The 20,383-nt window shown below is 44.2% G+C and overlaps 1 protein-coding gene across 9 annotated transcripts in view; it reads right to left on the bottom strand.

Moving 5' to 3' along the window:
* The window catches only part of DYSF (dysferlin), a 1,254,081-nt gene that overhangs the window by 741,855 nt on the left and 491,843 nt on the right, over positions 1-20,383 (bottom strand). For 5 of the 9 annotated variants that reach the window (XM_069632290.1, XM_069632289.1, XM_069632294.1 and 2 more), the window contains exons 17-20: positions 17,880-17,915; positions 13,342-13,457; positions 8,896-9,009; positions 6,707-6,884 (exon numbers count right to left, since the gene is read on the bottom strand). In XM_069632290.1, coding sequence (XP_069488391.1) covers positions 6,707-6,884; positions 8,896-9,009; positions 13,342-13,457; positions 17,880-17,915 — 444 coding nt within the window. The remainder of the gene's footprint in view (positions 1-6,706; positions 6,885-8,895; positions 9,010-13,341; positions 13,458-17,879; positions 17,916-20,383) is intronic. The other 4 variants (XM_069632293.1, XM_069632296.1, XM_069632291.1 and 1 more) reach the window with 1 other exon arrangement.

Raw genomic sequence — 20,383 nt, 5'->3', positions numbered from 1 at the left:
AGCGCCATGGCTACCTCCATACCGGGCTCCAATACCGGGTTCCTGCAATGAGGACTTACCGGGTCATTCCGACACAGGAGGACCCGGTAAGTACTCCTTGCAGGAACCCATCCCTATTCCCATTTGAGCCCCCATAGGGCTCAAGGGGAACGGGGAGGGAGGTACTAACGGGCACATTACAAATGGCCCGTTATTACCTCCCTCTTCCCCTCGCGGGACCCGGAAAGGACGCCTGGTTTTACCAGGCGTCCTTACAGGGTCCTGCAAAGGGAACCTCGTAATTGTGCATCCCGTAATGAAGGGTGCCGGTCCCGCAAGCCTCGTAATTAGGCCCTAAGTGTCTAACTGGCCTATCTAAGATCTGTGATGAAGTCTGTTGCCTAAACTTGCTGATGGATGGTGGGGTCGCCAAGGGGGGCTATATGCGGCCGCAAGTCCTGATGATGCAGGGCCTGGCAACGGTATGGCGAGGATTGCTTTCTGTCCGGTCACTGGAGGCTTCTGAGGTCAGAACATCCGGACTTCAGTCAATATCAGTAGTTATTGACTGCATTCAAACATTCTATTTGGCAGAAAGGAGGTCAATAATGACTTCCATGTGCTAATAAAGAAAATAGAACAGCCTTGATCAGCAGGCTCGGACTGGCCTATCGGGCAATAATAGTTTTGACAAGTGGTGGCAAATAGATATTTGTAAAAATACACAATATGCATCACACTCTATAAAAAAAACTCCCCACTTGGGTACTGATATGATATGATATGATAAGGCATTTGTAACGCGCCTATACACAAGTGTTTCAAGCAATGTCACAAAAGGAATGAATAGCCATTTGCAACTGTGGGCCACTTTTTCAGCATTACGTGTAAAGTCATGGGTTCAATCCCAGCCAGCGAACGCGGACACAAACGTACGGACGTCAGGGAGCTTGGACTATTCAGGCTGCGATTGAACCCATGACTTTATACATATGCAGAAAGGCTTTTTCTAATGGTCAAGACACATACATTGGCCCTGATTTGAAAAGGACGGTAGGATCCGTCGAAACCCATGCACATGTCATCACAAAGAGCACCTTTTTTCTTCCTGCACTTATCAGACCTACCCTGTCTGCTGCCTTAAACCTAGCACTTGCAAATTGCTGGCTGCATTAATACTGTTTGTTGCCTTTATTATTTATTTATTGTTATTTATCTGTTTCTCCTCTGCTTTGCACTTTCCACCTCTCCACCCTTCCATGCACTTTTCTCCTCCCCCCTCTCCCATGCACTTGCGCCTTCTCAATGTCACTGGGCCTAGTAAGATCGCTGTTTTGTTCTCCCCTGCTCCCCTCCCTTGCCTTGTCGCGCTCTGAAACACTTGTGTACGAGCGCGATAGAAATAAAATATCAATCAATCAATCAACCTGTACAAATAATATATTATCTACCATCACAAAAAAATCGAGTTGAGTCTCTTTCTTTTTGTTTCTTGGCGCATGAACATAACAAAGCGTAACCACAACTGGAGCATTTTTTCAAAACAGAGTTGAGAAACCAGTATTTCTCTGTTGTTATTTATATATAACGCGCTTAATACCCAGAGGTTTCTAAGCGCTGACCCAGGGCTCGCACCTGTGTTGCTCCGTGTCATCTTGCTTCCAAGTGTTGCCCCTGAGCTATCCTCCTGAGAGTTAGGAAGACTGCCACGCCTTATCAAAACCTCTAAATCAGATTCCTAATACACAATGCAGGAGAACTTGCCTACAACTAATGAGCACACACACACACACACACACACACACACATCCCACCAAGTTAGAATGAGCTCAGCAAAGCAGAACAAGTAACCTGATGTCTGATAGAATGGGGTTTCTGGAGCAGTGTCTCTGCACACTGTTGCAAAATAAATGCGTGCTGTTTACTTCTAGGAGTGAAACACTCAGACCAATGGGCCAGTTTCTTGAAAACACGTGATTGCAGAATGACAGGGGGAACGTGCCCTTGCTTTTTTCTCTAGCATGGCCTTGCAACGAAATCGCAGATTCAGAAGAAATAAAGCTTCACTGGGAGGAACTCCCAAAAGCCCACAATTAATCACCTCAGTGTATAACAAGGCATCACATAGGTTGGATTTATTTATTTAATATTCAATACTTCACTGACCTGTGGAGGAAACCAGCTTAAAGCACAAGGGAGAAGAGAAATGGGTAGTGGTGGGAAGGATAACCAGGAAGGCATGAGGAGAGGGAGGTAAGGTGAGGGATTCAACAATAAAACAAACCTATCGGGTGGCACCCAGAAGCTCCAAGTGTGACAAAGAGAAATAGCTTTGAAGACAAGTAGATGTTTTGAGGGTCGGTTCATAACACCGTTGATTCCCGGTCCCCGGGAGGAGTAGGATGTTCCAGTTAGCTGCGCGCTGTTGAAACGTAATATCAAATGAGGTCAGGAACACCGCCAACTGACTCATGTCGAGATTGAAATGCCACGGAGAGAGTGGGCAGCAGTGTATAACCTTTTCGCACTCTGAAACACTTGTGTAAGTGCGCGATAGAAATAAAATATCATATCATATCATTATACAGGATTGGCTGAGCTTTTGAGGAGCGGGATCCTAGTGATTCCTGAGGCCACCAATCTGAGAGACACAAGGAGATCCAGATTAGGGCTGATCCCATGATGTCCATCTCAAATTCGAGACGGGAAATGAGGCGTGCTGCATGGCGATCTGATAAGACAAAGGCACATGGGAAGGCATTTGTCACCTTTCCTGAGTATGTCTACCCAGATGCGGCTGATCGTGGCTTCTATTTCCCAGCTCAGTACATAGATGTGACCTGGGCAGCAGAAGCCACACATTAATCAAGAATAACACCGAACTGTGGCAGTCAGGCTTCAAGATGCCACCTGCCTGCATATTCTGAGGGTGGGAGAATCTCCCAGGGCAGAAGCATTTGGCCGACATATTCCGCCTTGTGAAGTCTGTCTCCTCACCTCTAACCCCCTCCCACGATGACAGGATGCAAGAATGTTTTCTGAATCGGGTGAACACAAGGCACACACAAGTCAGAGCAAGATCTTGTGAATTTGGTCCATGTGCTATCTAGGTGGAATTTTGATGCATTTAAAATCAGGCCACCAGAGTTTACATTCAAGTTCATATCTATAGGAAAATTGGATGTACTCTGAGATAATCAAAATGCCAGTAGGCAGCACTGGGCATTTCTATCCATAGTTGTTAAGACCAATAGACACCTCATTCAAGAGAAGGAAAAAAAACTGTTATTTCAATCCATCCCTCCCAAAAACATTACTACAGAATGAAATCAGTGTTACTTAAAAGGCAGGATATTGATACTGTGTGAAAACAGTACACGATGCATCACCTCTTTATCAAAACAACCTCTGGCAATGACTTGCATCTCGGAAAAAAGGAAACTGGTCAAGAACGTAGAAGGCTAAAACGTCTTGGTTCCTTATCGTCTGGTCACTTTATGGTCAGTGCTCAGCCACATGCAATGGTTCTCCCTTCTACAGTTCTGTATACCCACCGTCCCCCAAGTATTATCCCTCCCATTTCAATACAGTCTGCATTTACAGCTATCTATATGTGCTTACCTATCATCTCATGAGAGGAGGCGGATTAGTAAGTGCCCCTCTGAAATGTCCTGTATGCCTTCAATATAGTGCATTCATTGAACATGGAGGAAAACCTGAGAGGCCGGGACGCAGCCTAACCTGGCATGCAAAAGAGAGTATAAGGGGTGGTGGTGCCAGCCTTATACGGTGGAAGATGGAGTGAGAGTTAAAAGAATCTTAGTCATGCAGACCAAATAGGACCTGAAACCCGAGTTCTTTTAACTGGGGGGAGGGGTTTGGGGGGGCTTGGCATGGGGGGATATTCTGCAAAGAGCCACATTGAAACAAGTAAATCCAAACAACGCTATGCCATCAAATATTCACCAAGTGTGCACGTTTTTCTATAAATATCACAGGTTACAAAATACCGAAGCGCTCTTCAAGAAAATATCTTTTCAGGAATCAAACATGATACTAATCAAGTGACACCCACCCATAGATATACGCCTGAAGAAGACCATAGACTAGTCTTACCCCTTTCTTGCGAGACTAAAATAAATCATATGCCTTATCAATATTCTCCTGCAAAATGATCACACAAATCTACCGCTTTACTGAGCCTCCACCGGCTCTAGTATTCAAGATGGTCCTGGATGCACTAGAAGAGTGACCTCCTACGGATGAGAGCTTTACTGAAGGTCGAGTAGGCACGACAGGGAGAAGACGTCTGCGGGTTACAGGAAATGGCGATTGATAATCAGGCGAATCAGGGATCTCAAATTCATTGGCTGGAAGGGGGGGTGTAGGATCTTCAGAGGCCATGCTACATCAGAATCCAAAGTCAATTTCATATTGTTGTGCGGCTTACAGGGGCAACGTGCTCGCCTTGGAAGCAAGACGACACAGAGCAACACAGGTTCGAACCCCGGGTCTGCACTAAGAAACCTCTGGGTATTAAGCACATTACAAATAACCTATCATATCATATCAGATGGCCAAGGCACTCAATCAAGGTAAGGAACATTGTTAAAATACTGGATTGAATTATTTCCAAATTCTTGATTTTTATCAATTAGTAAAAATACTGTAGAATAAATAACGTTGATCGACCATTGAATACCATCTGAAAATGTTGAGGAGGACAAGGGCAGACGCAGACGCAGACAGAAGACTGACATAACGGGTTAATTTGGATTGACCTGACAAGAGACTGGTGTCTCCAGCAATAATCATGAAGCAGGAATGTCTACCCTTAATGTTAGTGATTCTTAGATTTGATTTCATGCGGCTACAGGTCATCCAGCAGCTTTCTCGATTCATGTGCCGGGTTTCCTCAGAAGGCCTCTCCTTTAGGCTCTGGGTATCAAGAGTTTTTGCCATTGAACGGAAGGTCTCAGAGAACTGAAACACTGATTTTAGGGGCAGCTCTACAAGCCAAACTTAATAAAAAATGTTAAATATTAAAAATAAATAAATAAGTAGATACATTTGGAAAATTCAGCTATGTAAGAATTCATTTAGCTGTTTGTCTGAGTTAGTGGCAGTGCAGAACAGGAGCAGGTAGCGACCCGCTCTGTTTCATCTTCATTGCGGTTATTCCTGCACATATGGAAAATTCTGGGACAGAGAAAGTGAAGCCATGTTTTTGAGAACAAGTGCTAAACTACAGTAGGGATCTGAACCCTTTATCTCTAGATATGTCTTGAACTAGATCCCCAGCCAGAATAGTCACTGGTGGGGGTTGTGGGCGTGGTAGTCCAGCACACCAGGATACTTACAGGTTTCTGCTTTAGAAGATCTAGGACTCAAGAAATGACAGACAGACGGCTCCCGGCAAAGTCAAATTCTCACTAGATGCGTCGAGAAAATGGCGGCCCTGTCCTTGCAAATCAAATTAGGTTGAGACATGCTCTCATCATTGTCTCTTTAAAATCCATCCATTGTCATTTATTTCTATGTGGACCTGGGGCATGTCATTGATACAGCGCTTCACTTACTCACTCCTATTCAACAATCGAGACACCGTGATTCCGCGATTGGTCCTATCGATGCCAATTACTATTACAATCATTATTACGGTATGTACTGTGCGCGAACCTAGCTTTGGGAAGCAACAAAGCTAGGTCTGCGCTCAATAAATACCACAATGATAATTTAAGCAATAAATCAATACCTTTATAAGCAATTAATCAGCATTTTATATCACCCAGAATCATTGTTTTGTACCGTGGTGTGTGTGCAGCAGTGTGTTGAGAGGTGTTCATAATAAGCAACAGTTAAAATCTCCTAAAATCAATTACAAGAGCAATCCATGTTGGATTATAAAATAGTGTTTCAGTCTGGAAAATAATACTTGCGATTAGTTGTCAGAATACAGATGGCTCAGAGCGAAATGTTTCCTATGAAACCTAATAGCAAAAGAGAACAATGTACTTAATATAATATGAAAGTGACCCTCCCTCCAGCCACGGATCCTCCCCCCAGCCACGTTCACATTAACAGGAAAGATGATGCAGATTGCAGGCCGTATTAATAAACACGTTTCACCAGTGAAAATGCAATTATGTACATTATTTGCACCAGTGCTAAAATTGCCCAAGTGCAAAAAAAGTATTCTTTCGTGAATTTTTATACTAGGGTCCTGAGGATTCAGCTTACTCTATGGGCACCAGGTCAAAAAAGCAGAATCGAGCACCCCAAATGTTTAAGACTCCTAAAACCAGGACTCCAGCAAGCATTACTTGCTTTAAGTGTTGGAGTTTATCACCCCACCAAAACTCTTATAACAGCCCCCCACCTATCCCGGTATATTATCAAGTGCACTCGACAGGGTTATGCTCCCCATTCAATGGCCTGTAGCCACTTGAGCACAAAACATTTAAAAAACTTTACATAGGAGGTTCAACCTTGTAGTGATGGTAAAGAGCTGATTGTGGGATATTTCAGACAGAGGAGAACCTTAGTAGACGAAAGGTTGGTTCCAAAATATCTCAAACGGCATAACCAAATAGGGCCCGCCGTACTGAGTATGGATACAGCCAACAATAACAAACGTAAGGCCACGCTTGCTTTGGTCTCTGCTGCCAACACAATGAAGAGGACCTCCACTGACCGAAACATTCACTCTGATTCTCACTCCACTTACCATCAAAGACGGCCCTGCTGTACTGAGTGGTAGACGCCAAGGGCAGGCAGGTGGTATCAAACTTGTTGCCGTAGTTCCCGATGCTGACTTCAAACTGGATGGCATCGTCCACATCCTGAAGCATAGTGGCGGAATAGAAGGCGGCAAACAGGCAGTATTTTCGCCTTCGGAGATATTTCTGTCAAAAACATGTGAATCCAACATCTTGTAAGTTATAAGGATAAAACCACAGCCAAAGTCTATAAAGGATGGTGCGTAATGGTAAAGAGTTCCAATCCCCGACAAAATCTAGTAGACTGATTCTGCACACATTGTCAGAGTAGGCACAAAGATATCACTTTCCGCAAGCAATATCCATGGCAAGACCACCAGTAATCGTCTCACAATCAATAAACTGTGTCATCAAAATGGAACACCACTTTTCTGATCCGCTCAGGAGGGGTAAACATCTATACGCCTAAAGAAATGTTAATTGAAGTAATACGGCGAATAGCAAACCTACAAAGTACACTGTAGGAATAAAACAAGACACTTAGAACAGAAATCTTTAGCCAGCAAAACTGCTACCCTCCAGGTTTGCCTACTGGATGCCGGTGGTGCCCGTTTGCTCGTGCTTCTTGATAACGCAGCAGCATTTGATGCTGTCAGCAATGAGATTGTGATTAACATTTTATCCAGCAGAATTGACTTGGCTAAACAGTTGCTGGCCTTGTTCTCCTCCGTACAGCTGGACTATGCAATGTATGCCAGTGAATTAAACCAGCTTTAAGCCCTGGATCCTTGTGGAGTTCCTCAGGGGTTGATGTTATCACCCACTATTTTTACTATCTGCATGGAACATCAGTAGGGATTGGTTCTTGGGTCATGCCTGGAGGCACATCAGCATGCTGAAGACACAGAGGTTTACCTTAAGGTGTTATCACCAGATGATATCTTCCTTCTGAGGAACCTTCTAGGGTCATACAGGACTGCATGTTTTTAGTTTTTCTTAAACGCAACCCCTCCTAAACTGAGCTTCTTTTGGTTTGCTACTGACCCCCTCCTTATGCACTATACCATGAGTGGTTTGAGCTTTAAAACTCAAAGTTCTCATTTGTCGCAATCTTGTTATTTTCAGGTAGTTCTTCTCTGAAAAATTAAACGATTCATTCATTTAAAAATGTAACGCATTACCCCCGTTTTGATTTAGCAGAGCTGGGTCCCAAATCACATTAGATCTCTGTTTAAGATTCCAGCCCCTCTGCTTCACCTGTGCGGCCATGGTTCTATTTCATGCACTTAGCTAAAGGATGTGCGCCATGAATTGTTTTGCAATTCAGGTCCCTAGGCATGACGTAGTGGCTGATATTAATATTCTGGAAGGAACACAGCATTGTATATTTTTTATTAAAAATTCCAGTTGGACCTCATAGAGAGTTTGTGGGCAATACAAAGAATATTAACTGGATCCTTGATGCCACTTGTAGCCAATCCTGAGAACAGGAGTGTTATAGTTGCATCCGCCAAGGCTTGAGATAGCTCAAGCTAATGAGTTCTACAACCTACCAAGATTGATCTCACTTAGAGGTGAGCTGAGCTTCATATAAAATACTCAATTCTTACAATGCAGCTATCAAACTGAATTAGACACATTTGAGCACAAATCATGGTGCATAAAGGGCAGAAAGGGCACGCAGGCCATCACACTGAGCATAAGCCGCAACAACGAAACAAACCACACATAGCCTCGGACAACAGCACATGACGTCTACCAACCAAAAAACACACCTAGGCTCAGCGAATGGTGTAAACCGAACTGAAGCTGCCAACAGCACATCACAACCCTTGCTCATTTTCCAGCTCAGTCCTACTAACTTACACCCCCTTACCCTCTTGCCTTACTGAGCCGCCAGAGCACCAAAGGCCCACGCAAGTGGTGACAGTGGGCGGTATAAAATCCTTTAACATAACATTACTTTTAACCTTTCTTGTTAAGTTGTACAAAGAGGTAGATTGCATCTTTTTTCTCAAATACATTTCTTTCTTTCACTTTGTAAAATGTGTCATTGTTATGTTTCACATGTCTTCAAGGCGTTGTGTATATATGGCATTACGAGACTGGTCCACAGTCACATGTGTATTGGTTAGTTATTGCACGTCATGGACACACAGTTCGCTGAATACACAATGTTGACGACACAACGTATCACCTCAACGCGTAGCACATCGTCCGAGGGGATGTCCTCCACCCTCTGCTCGGTATGCTCCACCAGCTTGGTCTCCAGCTCCAGCAGGACCCTGCCACGATACGCCACGCCTTCCCCCTTTAGGAGCATAGAAAGTGGAGAAAGTCTTTCAATCAAGTAGACTAGTTTCTAGCTGATATCAAGAGTCATAGAGCGATCCGTACGGCATAGCATTCAATTTATTGGGATTCCAAGATTGCCTGCCATGTGTCTCCATTTCTCAAGCATAGCATGCTGCTTTGAAAATCCCATGACAATGCAGCACCGAGGTGGGTAGACACAGAGGCCATCTGTGTGCCTAACGCTTGCTTAAAATTTGGAGAAATCCAAGGCACCAATGACATTCCCGTGACTATTGGACTAAACAGGCTTACACGTTTTCCCTTCAGGTGGTGGTAGGCATGTAAGCAAATCCATCTATATCACATGTTGCTCACTAGCATTACACTTTACTTCCCGCACCATATAGTAGAATAATATTCGATCAAAGACCGATGAAGACTCAGAAAATGTAATCTGAACTTTGAGGCAACCTCATGTTCGCTTGACACCCTTGTGCAGAGCCATACAGTTCCATTAATGAATGCAAATCACAAATCTGCATTGTCTGAAAACTACCTAGCATGGAAACAGCGGTGCTTGCTGCTCTCTGACGAGCATGCACACATGCGTGCATTGAAAAAAGTGCATTTGGACCTAGTCATTAATTAGTGAATGTATACACATATACCAGACTGGTTCTTCTTAGCCATGTTATGATCATGATTAGTGTTATCATTAATGGTCTTATTGTTATGTTATATATTTGCGTCATAGCAGAAACAATAAGACTTAAGACAGTCAATTCCCCAACAGTACATTGTCCATTGCCCACAAGTCATTAAGGAGTTCATTGACCTTATGAGGGAGCAGACCTCCGAGCTGACTTGCAATATCACTTTGGGTTCCTAATGACTATTTCGAATGGCATTTTTTCGAATACCATAATGTCGAAAACATTTCACCGAAAAAAAATAATTTGAATGTCTTTTTTTGTTATTTTTTGTTTGCAATGGGGCGTCCCCCTGAACCCCCCTTTTTTAACCTTTTTTTTTACTCGCGAAACAAACAAAAAACTTGTAAATTAAAAAATAATACATTCGAAATAAAATGTTTCAGTAAAATGTTTTTGACATATTTGTCATTCGAATTTTTTTTTTAGACATATTAACTGGATACCATCACTTTGAACGTATGGTTGGGTGGATTCTACGCCTCATAATACATCTAACTTCTGTGTGAATTAATTTTTTCTACCTTTTTTCGTTTCCTTCAGTTTTCTATTTCCTCTTATTCTATGTATATGGTTTCTAGCCTCTCACCTACACCCCTGTCTTTGTCCCTTTTATTTGCGAGGTGCCCTTTTGTCAGCATTTCTTCATCTGTAGCCAAGATTTTCCTATTTCACAGTTGTCCTTTTTTTGTTTCCTTTTCTTTGCTTCTCTGTTCTGTCCCAGTGCTGTCCTTTCTTTGGGGGTACATCCTTTTGCTGATCGCTCGTATTCAGGCATCTTCTGGTGAACACTTGGACCCATTTTACTGGGCCTCCTCTGCCTGCGACCCATCTACCCTTATAAAGGGAAAAGCAACAGTGGTACTAAATGGATTTGCTCCTTCCTTTTCACCACTGGTGTATATGTTCTCCCCCCCACTAGTCACCCCTCTCTCCTGGACAGACCATTCTCTCCTCTCCACCCACCTCAATCCCTCTGGCCCCCTGACTGTCCCCTCCCTAAAGTCCCACCAACCTTGTTCGCTAACATCAGCCACATGAACCGAGTGACTGTGGCTGCCTTCGCCTCCACCTCCCCCCTCCACCTTCCCCTCCACTGACTCTACTTCTGACTCTGCCTTCAGCAACCTCCACCTTTCCATCACCAGCACTCTTGACATTCTTGCCCCAGTTGCGAGGATCCGCCTGAAACCTGCCGCTAAGCGCAACACCTGGTACGACACCAAACTGAAAGTGCAGGGTGGCAGAACGGAAGTGGCTAACCTCAGGTTCATCCTCTGACAAACTGGCATGCCGCCTTCTCCTAAGGCAATACAGACTCGCCATCCGTGCAAAGAAAAGAACCCACATACAGGCATGGGTCTTTGGTGCATCTAACAACACGGCTGAATCCCATGATCTGCAGGGAACTAGCCAATCCCTCCGCTGTCTCCTCCTCCCCTTCTCCTTCCCAGACCCTCTGCAATGCACTGGCCTCAAACTTTGCCACCAAAACTCAAGACATCCTGACCCTTCCTACTCTCCATCACAAACCATTCCACACCTCTTCTCCACCATCCCCCCTTCTCCTTCATCCTTCTCCTCCTTCTCCCCTGTCAAACCTGAAGACGTTACCAGAGTTGTCAGCTCCATGAAGGTATCTTCTAAACAGGTCTCCCCTTGCTCATCCAGGACCATCAAGGATAACATCAGCCCTCTTGCCCCTGCACTTGCAGATTTCTGCAATCACTCTTTTGCCACTGGAACTTTCCCCTCCCCTCTTAAGCACTCCCTTGTGAGCCCACTCCTGAAAGAAAAATCCTCAGACCCTACTTACCCTACCAGCTACAGCCCAATTTCCATCACACACGTCCTGTGGATTTTGAGCAGCCAGAGGCGCGGAAACTGCTCTTCTGAACACCCGTGAAGAACTGCTTGTATCTCTGGACTCTAACTCCTCAACTATCCTTATCCTTTTCGATCCCTCCTCTGCCTTTGACACAGTCAGCCATTCCATCCTCATACACAAGGCTCCACGATAACCATGGTATATCGGAACGGGCACTGGACTGGCTGACCTCTTTCCTCACTAACCCCTCTTCCCAAGTCATACTGGGCTCCTTCCCCTCTCCTCCTTCCCTCTCCACCTGTGGTGCCCCCCAAGGCTCTATACTCTCCCCCTGGATCTTTAACATCTACCTTGCTCTCCTTGCATGCCTCATCGCCTCCATCTCCTCGATCTTCCAGTGTTACACAGACAACACATAGCTCTTTTCCAAACTCACTGCTGACCCTCTTGCACCCTCCATCATCCCTGACTGCCTATCTGCCATCCAGTCCTGGTGCGCCTCCAACGATCTCTGCCCCAATGCCTGTAAAACTGAGATCCTTCCCATTGGGACCCCTGCTCCCACCTTCTTCCCCTCACTCTGGCCTTCCTCCTTGGACTCTCCTCCTGAGACTTCAACTGAAGCCAGAAACCTTGGAGTCATCTTCGACTCCTCTCTCCTTCCTCCCTCACACTCAGGACATTGCCAAGAAGTCCCACTTTCAGCTCTTCCTTGTCAAAGGAATGTTACCTTTCCTCACTTTCCCTAAGAGATTAAATGTGACCCAGGCCCTGGTTCTCTCTAGGCTTGGCTAATGCAATAGCCTCCTCCTGAATCTTCCATCTTCCACTCTGAGACGCCTCCACTTAATCCAGAATAGGGCAGCAAGACTTATCCTTGGCCTTAAGCCTAGGGAACGAATCTCTCATGCACTAAAAAGTCTTCACCGGCCCCTGGTTGCTGCTCGGATTAAATTCAAATCCCTCTGCATCATCCACATGGCTGTCTGTGCCTGGAGACTACTCTATCTCACGAAATACTCTCCCTCTAGACCACCACGTTCCTCTGGCACCAACTCTTTGTGTAAAGCGTTTTGCTAAACAAAGAGTAGTTGGTTGTTCACTTTCCTCTGCGGGCTCCCTCCTATGGAATAGCCTAGCTCTCCCTCTACGCCTTGAGCAGGATCTTCTCAAATTCCAGAAGCTCCTTAAGACTTTCCTCTTTTCCTCCTCCGTCCCTTCTTCTCTCCTATGCTAATCCCATAGTTGCTGCGATCGGTGTCCTGGGCCCTAATACATCAAAGGCGCCCGGACCTCGCACACCAATTCTGCCCAGCTCCTGTCTATCCACAGCATATGCCCTGGAGGTCCGCACTTACACCTCCTGCTGCCTCAGTCTGTGTAGGACTCACCATTCCTAGCACTTTATCTGTGACTTACCCATGAGCTCGGACCCCCAGCACTTACCCCCTCTTGCCTCTCCCTTGCTGCACTTGCACATTCTGAATACTCACAAGGCATAGTAGATTCGTACCTTCTACCCCCCCCCTGTGGGCACTATGTAACAGCATTTTATTATTGTAAGCGCCTAACAAGCAAAAAATAAATAAATAAACAATAAATAAATATGACTCTACAAGCGCACTTGTATAAAAAAGAATTGCTCATGTATATCTGACGTGATGGCAAGTTTTGGCCTCTAAGCGCGGGACCAGGTCTCAAACTAAGGCTACTCACTGTTGCCTCATTTCCAAGCAAAACACATTGCCCTTGAGCTATCCCTCCCGTATAGGCCATGCATAATACACGACTGGAAACGTGATCGTCGTACCTTTCCAAAGTTGAGCTCTTCATACGGGTCTGGAAATCCTGTAAACTCCCTTGGGCTCCCGTACAGGTTTATAAAGCAAGGGCCGAAGGTTGGCAGGAACCCCAGGGCATCATCAACTAAAACACAAGGTGTCAAGTTAGTGTTATGCGTTTAACATACTAGCGTTTCTATTTGGAAAATGATAAGAATAACAGAATGCATGATCATTTTCTATTTTGTGTAAACATTTACCGTACAGAAAATAATGTGTCCGGTAGGTGATCATTTTACATTTCAGAAAGAAATTTAAAGCATCCAATTTTTTATTTGGCTATGGTCAATAGGGTAGACCGTGTAGCATGAAGCATAATTAAATTACTTATTTGAATACATTCTGTAATTCCCCAAAAACCTCTACGATGCACTTTGACAGAACGCTGGAATACACATAATCATTTCAGTGCCATAACATGGTGGAGGGTTGCTATGGTGACGAGAATGACCTTTGGGAATCTTCTTTGAGTGGGCCAGCATTGGTTTCCTTTCTTAAATCCGCTGTCTGATGTCATACGGTATCATGATGTTATGAATATATGTTGTCGGTACTTGAAACAAAGCAACCATTTTTAACCGACCACCAATCAATTTTATCACCTTTTCCCCACAACTCCTCCTTCCATTGTAAAAATGAACCTTGCTTCCTAACAGTACTTCGACATTACCACATATCCCCACTAACTTTCTTTTACAATTGCAGGAAAGAAACACATCAGTGCAATCAACAATCGAAACAAATGAATACCCTTGGCATTCAACAAAGTAAGTGCATTAATGTACCAGGTTTATGTATGTAACTATAGCAGCACAGTCCCACTATATATATTACCCCAGACTACACTTTTCAAACCAACATAGAGTTGCATAGTATCGAAATAGAAAGGACATTGGGCCTCATTATGACCCTGGCGGTAGGGGGTTAACGGGGCCGGTAGAGCCCCCTACCGCCTCATTACGAGGTCTGCTCGCGGAACCCGCTAAGGACGCTTGGTAAAACCAGGCATCCTTAGCGGGTCCGCGAGCAGGCCAGGATGCTAACAACAGGCCCGTAATAAACGAGCCCGTTTTTAGCATCCTCCCCATTCCCATTGAGCCCCATAGGGGCTCAATGGGAATGGGGATGTACTGGGTCTGGGTTCCTTGAATGGGGAAATACTGGGCCCTCCAAGGTCGGACTGGCCCGGTATTTCCCTATTCAGGTAACCCAGACCCGGTACCCGGTATGGGGGTAGCCATGCCGCAAAAAGCGGCATGGTTACCTCCATGGTCGTAATGAGGCCCATTATCTTCGATCTAGACCAGATCTTCAGCCCTCAAATAAATTCAGTGGTCAAGGGCACCAATTTCCAACTTCCAATACTTTGAAAGATCTTACAATTCCTAAAAATGACCAATGAATCCAGATTCAATTACACTAGTCCAGATGAACCCTGATAAAGGCATTTTTAGACTATTGCAATGTAATGTAGAGTACCCTCCCGAAACACCGCCAGCTGCACAAACATATGCACTCTGTGCGCTTTCAGGGGCAGTCTGGAAGAAATGTAAAAGTCATTTCCTGTAGACCATTCTTCCCCTCTCGCAACCAGCAACCTATGGGCACCCAACACAGGGGATGGTTTCCAAGCTATTTGCAGTGCAATGCACTGCAATTAACTGCAACACGCCAGATTGAGGCAACAGGTGGGGAGAGGGCACAGAATGTCACAGTATGCAGCAACACGCCAGCTCTCGCCTCCCCACATCGTCTTCTCCAGGGTATGTCAGCCAGTCCCACATCCCCATTCTCAATGCAGTTTACTTCAGGGTGCAAAGCATATCAAGCGATAAGTGACTCGGAACAGCGACCTACAGGATCATTGAGTTTTCAACAATTGATGAGAGTGTTATCATGTCTGTCTACAGAACCCATACGGAGAATGCTGCTAGTGAACAATAAAACGTAATTCCAGACAGTGAAAAATATCATTTTATTCCAGGATTCTGACATTTTTGTTGAAAATATGAGCTCAAGCCTTTAGAGTGGGCCCTTGGACTAGGGTTGGAAGAACTCACAAACCCAAAAATATCTCCTGGAAGCAGAAGAACCAGACTTGAATAACTAATTGGAACTCTCCAATGAGTGCTACTTTAGTGATGACTGGATGGTGTCCTAACATCACTTATTCATGACGCTTCTGTCCTGGGTTTGTGGAGGCTGGTAGAATGGACTGATGGGATATGTCCGCCCCACTCCGGTTTACCTCATTTTTTATTTAGTTATTAGGGTTTATACTTAAGCAGTAAGCACACGTTTCCGCCCTTGGTATGAGTGCTTAACACTATTAGCACCCATTCTATGGACTGTAATGGGGCTAATGTAAAATATTTTCTTTTCGGGAACGCCGCACCTCACGGTGTCTCTTTTACTGATAGAAAATACTGTACCAAATGGCCGCCAGGGATTGGGAAGGTGGGGCTCCATAGGAGCCACTCTGCCATTTCCACGGAGGCCTCACATAGCGGAGAAGAAGCAGCAGCTGTGGGGGTGGCACTCTTTTACACTGTTATCAATCTTGTATCATGGCAGGTAGGTACCCCGCGCAACACAAGGACACAGGTAGATTATTTGACTGCTGCAGCGCTGCCAGCTTTGACTCAGGAGATGGGTCAAGAACTAGTGGAGGAGGTTGCGCAGGCTATTAAATCTCTTAAAGATAAAACTCCTGGTCCTGACAGCGTCACCTCTCAATTTTATAAAAGGTTTCAGACTCTCTTCATCCCTCATCGGACAAATTTGCTTAAAACATTCCAACCTATGCAGGAATTTTCTACAATCTTGATTCCGAAGCCCAATAAATATCTGAGCCTGCCAGACCCCTATAGATCAATAACCTTTCCCTTTCCTGTTTGCACTGTCAATGGAGGCATTTGCTCAACACGTTGAGGGATAATGGGAACATTAGGGGTGTACCAGAAAAGGACAAAGAATACAAGCTTGCAAATGATGTCTTGGTTACTGTCACAGATGCTGGCTCTTCTATGGTTGCACTGATGGATGAGCTGGGGAGATTCAGTTTGGTCTTCACGGATTCACGGTTAATTACCCAAAATCTCAAGGATTTGCATTTTCAATATCTCCCAAAACTGAACGATCACTATTGAACGCGCTTAGAAACGTCTGGGTATTAAGCACTTTATAAATAACCTATCATGTCATATGTGCTGGTCATGCTCTAGAGAACCTATTTTTGGATGAAGGCTCTCTCACATATCATATTGATTCCAGGTGTGTGTTTGCCACTGTACCCACTGATTATACTCTTGGGAGATACGGGAGATGGGATCTACCCACTGGAAAGTAATGGACCGGCTCTTGCAGCTAAAATCATAATAGTGTGTAACTGGAAGGCTTCAGAAGGTCCAACCATACAAATGTGGTGGGCCAAAATTTTGCAGATTCTAGCGGCGGGAAAAATCACTGCACTACCACTGTGACTGCATGCAAAAAAATGTGGGGTCTGGCTTCTGTTCATTACCTATGTCAATCATACACTTCCTAGTGTGTAGAAGCCTAATCGGTTTAGGTAACTGGCATTGCTGTGAGTTGGGGGACTGGGGTGGGATAACAGGGTACTGTGAGATGACTGGGAGGAATGCTTCATGGAGGGGAGGCTTTGTCACTTTGTTCACCCAGGGGACGGGTCCCGATCGCTCGAGTCTAAATGTTATTTGTCCAAATTAAGTATTGTTTGAAATCATCTTCTGTCGTCGCTCTATCTGTCTTGCTATACCAATAAATAAAGTTTTTTAAAAAAAATAAAATAAAAAGAAAATATGAGCTCGTATGATATAAGGTCCTTCATGGATTTGGCATGAATGATTCTGCTGTCTCTCTATAAATAAATATGCCCAATACACCCCCCAGTTCCTAAAAGTCACAGGATGTAAAGCGCTGTGAGCTAAAAAGGCGTGTCTGGCTGTATTAGCTACATAATGTGTGCATGTGGTTTGGTTGAAAAGATTACATCGAATTTCGATTTCATCGAATTGTTGTTTTTTTAGGTAGATTTTGCTACAAATATGTGGGGCAAAATTAGTTGAAAATAATTTGATGTAATCTCCCATGGCAAAACCTCCCTATCCCTCACATAACATATACTAGGGGCAACCCACCCTATCGCCTCTAGCCCATCATCCTGACTAGCTGGTTTCTGACTGTCTCTGACCTGATTCTGAATGTTTTGCATTGACTACTCCAGATCGACAACTCTATGATACCAGTTGTAATTGTTCCTATGTTAATGGTATCCATTTATACAAAGCTGTCTGTAACTACGCCGTGGCACCCACGCGTTTGGGCGCATAACAAATGCAATAAATAATTAAATAAAAATGGTAACTTGGCATATTTACAATGCAGGACAAAAAAATCAATTCTCAAATTCTCTGCTGTGTTTAAACCTGTAAAAAAGGAACCAATCTGATTAAAAGACGGACACAGATATTTTCAAGTAACCTACAGTCCGAGACTTGGAGGGACTTCCGGGGAGGCTCATCTGAAGCACAAAGAAACAGATAAAGGTTAGGACAGAAGCAGCAGCAAAACAGGAAGGGTACACATTCAAGATGGCGGAGCTGCTCAGCTCTTGCTAAAAGGCTCTGGGCCCTCAAAGCAAAATGTTAAAGCCCTGCCATGCCAGCCATCCCAGCGATCACATGGTTTATGAATGTGTATTTAAACCTAGGGTGTACATATCAACTGTGTGTTTTATACTATCTGGTGAAAGAGTCTGACGAATTTAAGTTATAATCAGTAAATTCAGCTGATCATGGGCCATTTATCTGGAAGGGATTTATTTATATGCAACAAAAAAAGGTTTCGCAGCCTTCATTTAAAACTTTTAAAAATACAAGTTGTCATGCTTTTTAATGGATCGACAAAAAATTGATTATACCAAATTGTGGCAGCAGCACCACAATAACAATATCAACATATAGGTGGTTTCGTAGAAATAAATTTGTGAGGGGTCATTTTGGTCGACCTAATATTTTTAGTTTGACTTTTTGAAATGGAGGATCCCCTCCCATAACCTGCCCACCTCTCTCTGACCCCAATATAGGTCCATATCTATCTAAATTTTGAGGTTGAACTACCAACATTATGATGATCAAACTTAAAGCTACCTATTTTGCTTTATATAACAGGCTTCACATAAAAGCTATACTTGAGTTTTCAGTCTGTCGAGGCCATTTGTGGATATGCTGTAGTTTGAACGCAAGCGTTGCCGTCGCCTAAATGATGTCATGCCTTTTGTTGCAAACAGCAAATTTTTTATGATGAGGCCTCTTGTATCTGAAGGGGGATTGGGATAAGGCAATGTCTGGCAGATAAAAAAAATCATATCAAACACACAGGAAGTACACACTGTTTTTTTTTTTTTTTTAATTTATTTTTAATTAAAAAATAAAATGTATCTAAATAATGGTAATGGACCACTCAGAAGTTGGAAACGATGCCTAAATGCTAAATCGTTAATAGGGAGCAGGTGACCCCTTTATGCTCCCGTTGCTTCTGATGTACCGCGAACTGGCAAAAATCCTTCCTGCGGATGTAGAGCTCGTAGTTAGGACTGACTTGGCCTTCCATGATATGTCGTTGACTGGTTGCACTATGTGACAGCTGTCTACAGATATCCACATTTGAAACATCTGGAGGTGTTTGACAATGACTGGATCTCCAGTTTACAGACAATGCTAGTTTTCTTAGTCTTCCGATAAACGTAATGGACAACTATTTCAATTGCAATCTGGTAACCTGCGTCATTTATAAAATACAAACCTATCTAGAAAGGAACAGAGCCGTGGACAAAAAGGTAGTTTATAGGCAAGGAAGGTTATTGGCAGGGCAGGTCACATGGCAGGTGCAAGTAAGTCTGACTATCAGGTACTCTATGGCCCACAGCTCTGTTCAAGGAATTCCTTGAACTGTCAAGGTCTAAGGGTCTTGCCTAAAATACAAGAGCAATGGTGCCATGCAGAGGATTGGTGGGATGTCTTCCAAAATGAAGGCGCATAACAGAAAAGGGCCCATTCCAAGTTTTTCCCTTTTCAACATGTGTTTGTTTCCAGTCTTGTGAGGGTACGGCTTTTGGAATTGCACTGACCGCCAGAGATGAAAACACAGATGTATGTGATACAGACTGTCTTCAAGACGATGTGGGCTGGAATTGGTAGCCAATGTAGAGGGTTGAATTTTTTGATGCTGGTAATTAGTCTGGATGCTTTGTAAGTGGTGTGGGGGATGACGGGATTCCAGAGAGCAGCACATTCTCCCCATCCAAATGTGACAGTACCATGGTTCTTTTTGGAATGTAATGTAAAGTGGTCTAACATAGCGACCTTCTGCCAATAACTTTGGTCTCGCTGCACAAGGCTCTGTAGGAACGGAGTGCATGGTGTGTTAGTCAGATAGTGGGAAGGCAGATGCAGAAACCTTTGGTGTTGATGTATGCAGTTCGAAAGTACCAGTTACTTGTGTGCCGATATGAAAATCTCTATGTTGTTTGTGGTTGGTACCGACCGGGCATGTTAGACCTTTGGACAGCCCTTGGAATGTGGCATGCACAAATGAACAGCATGGTTATTGGTACACAATGGAGAGGGTGTGAATCTGTTAAGTGCACTAGAACTAGGAGGTCGTCTGTAGGAGTGTGACAGGTGAATGGATACACGATTTTGGAGTGAGCAGTTAGTTGAGGGTTGCGTGGGGCTGAGGGTGTTGTCACTTCCTGGCTCTTGGTTGTAGATTTCACTGAGATTGAAGGTGTAGACCAGTGTCACGCAGGGGAAGTTCCACGGGTCAGATTGGTTTCCCACAGATGGTAGCGTCAAGATTTTCAGAAAATGCTTGTCATAAATTAGCGCCGGTTTTCTGTTGCACAGTTGAATGCTATTGTTTTTCATTTCTTTCAAGTGGTTGGTTGAAAAGCCAAGTCTTGAGATGTCTCCTGAGAATCAGATGGGT

Source organism: Ambystoma mexicanum, chromosome 6q, assembly GCF_040938575.1.
Source record: "Ambystoma mexicanum isolate Mex_15411 chromosome 6q, UKY_AmexF1_1, whole genome shotgun sequence".
In the NCBI taxonomy this organism is placed as follows: Eukaryota; Metazoa; Chordata; class Amphibia; order Caudata; family Ambystomatidae; genus Ambystoma; species Ambystoma mexicanum.
The sequence above is the reverse complement of the archived record's forward strand: the minus strand, read 5'-3'. Positions and strand labels throughout refer to the sequence as shown.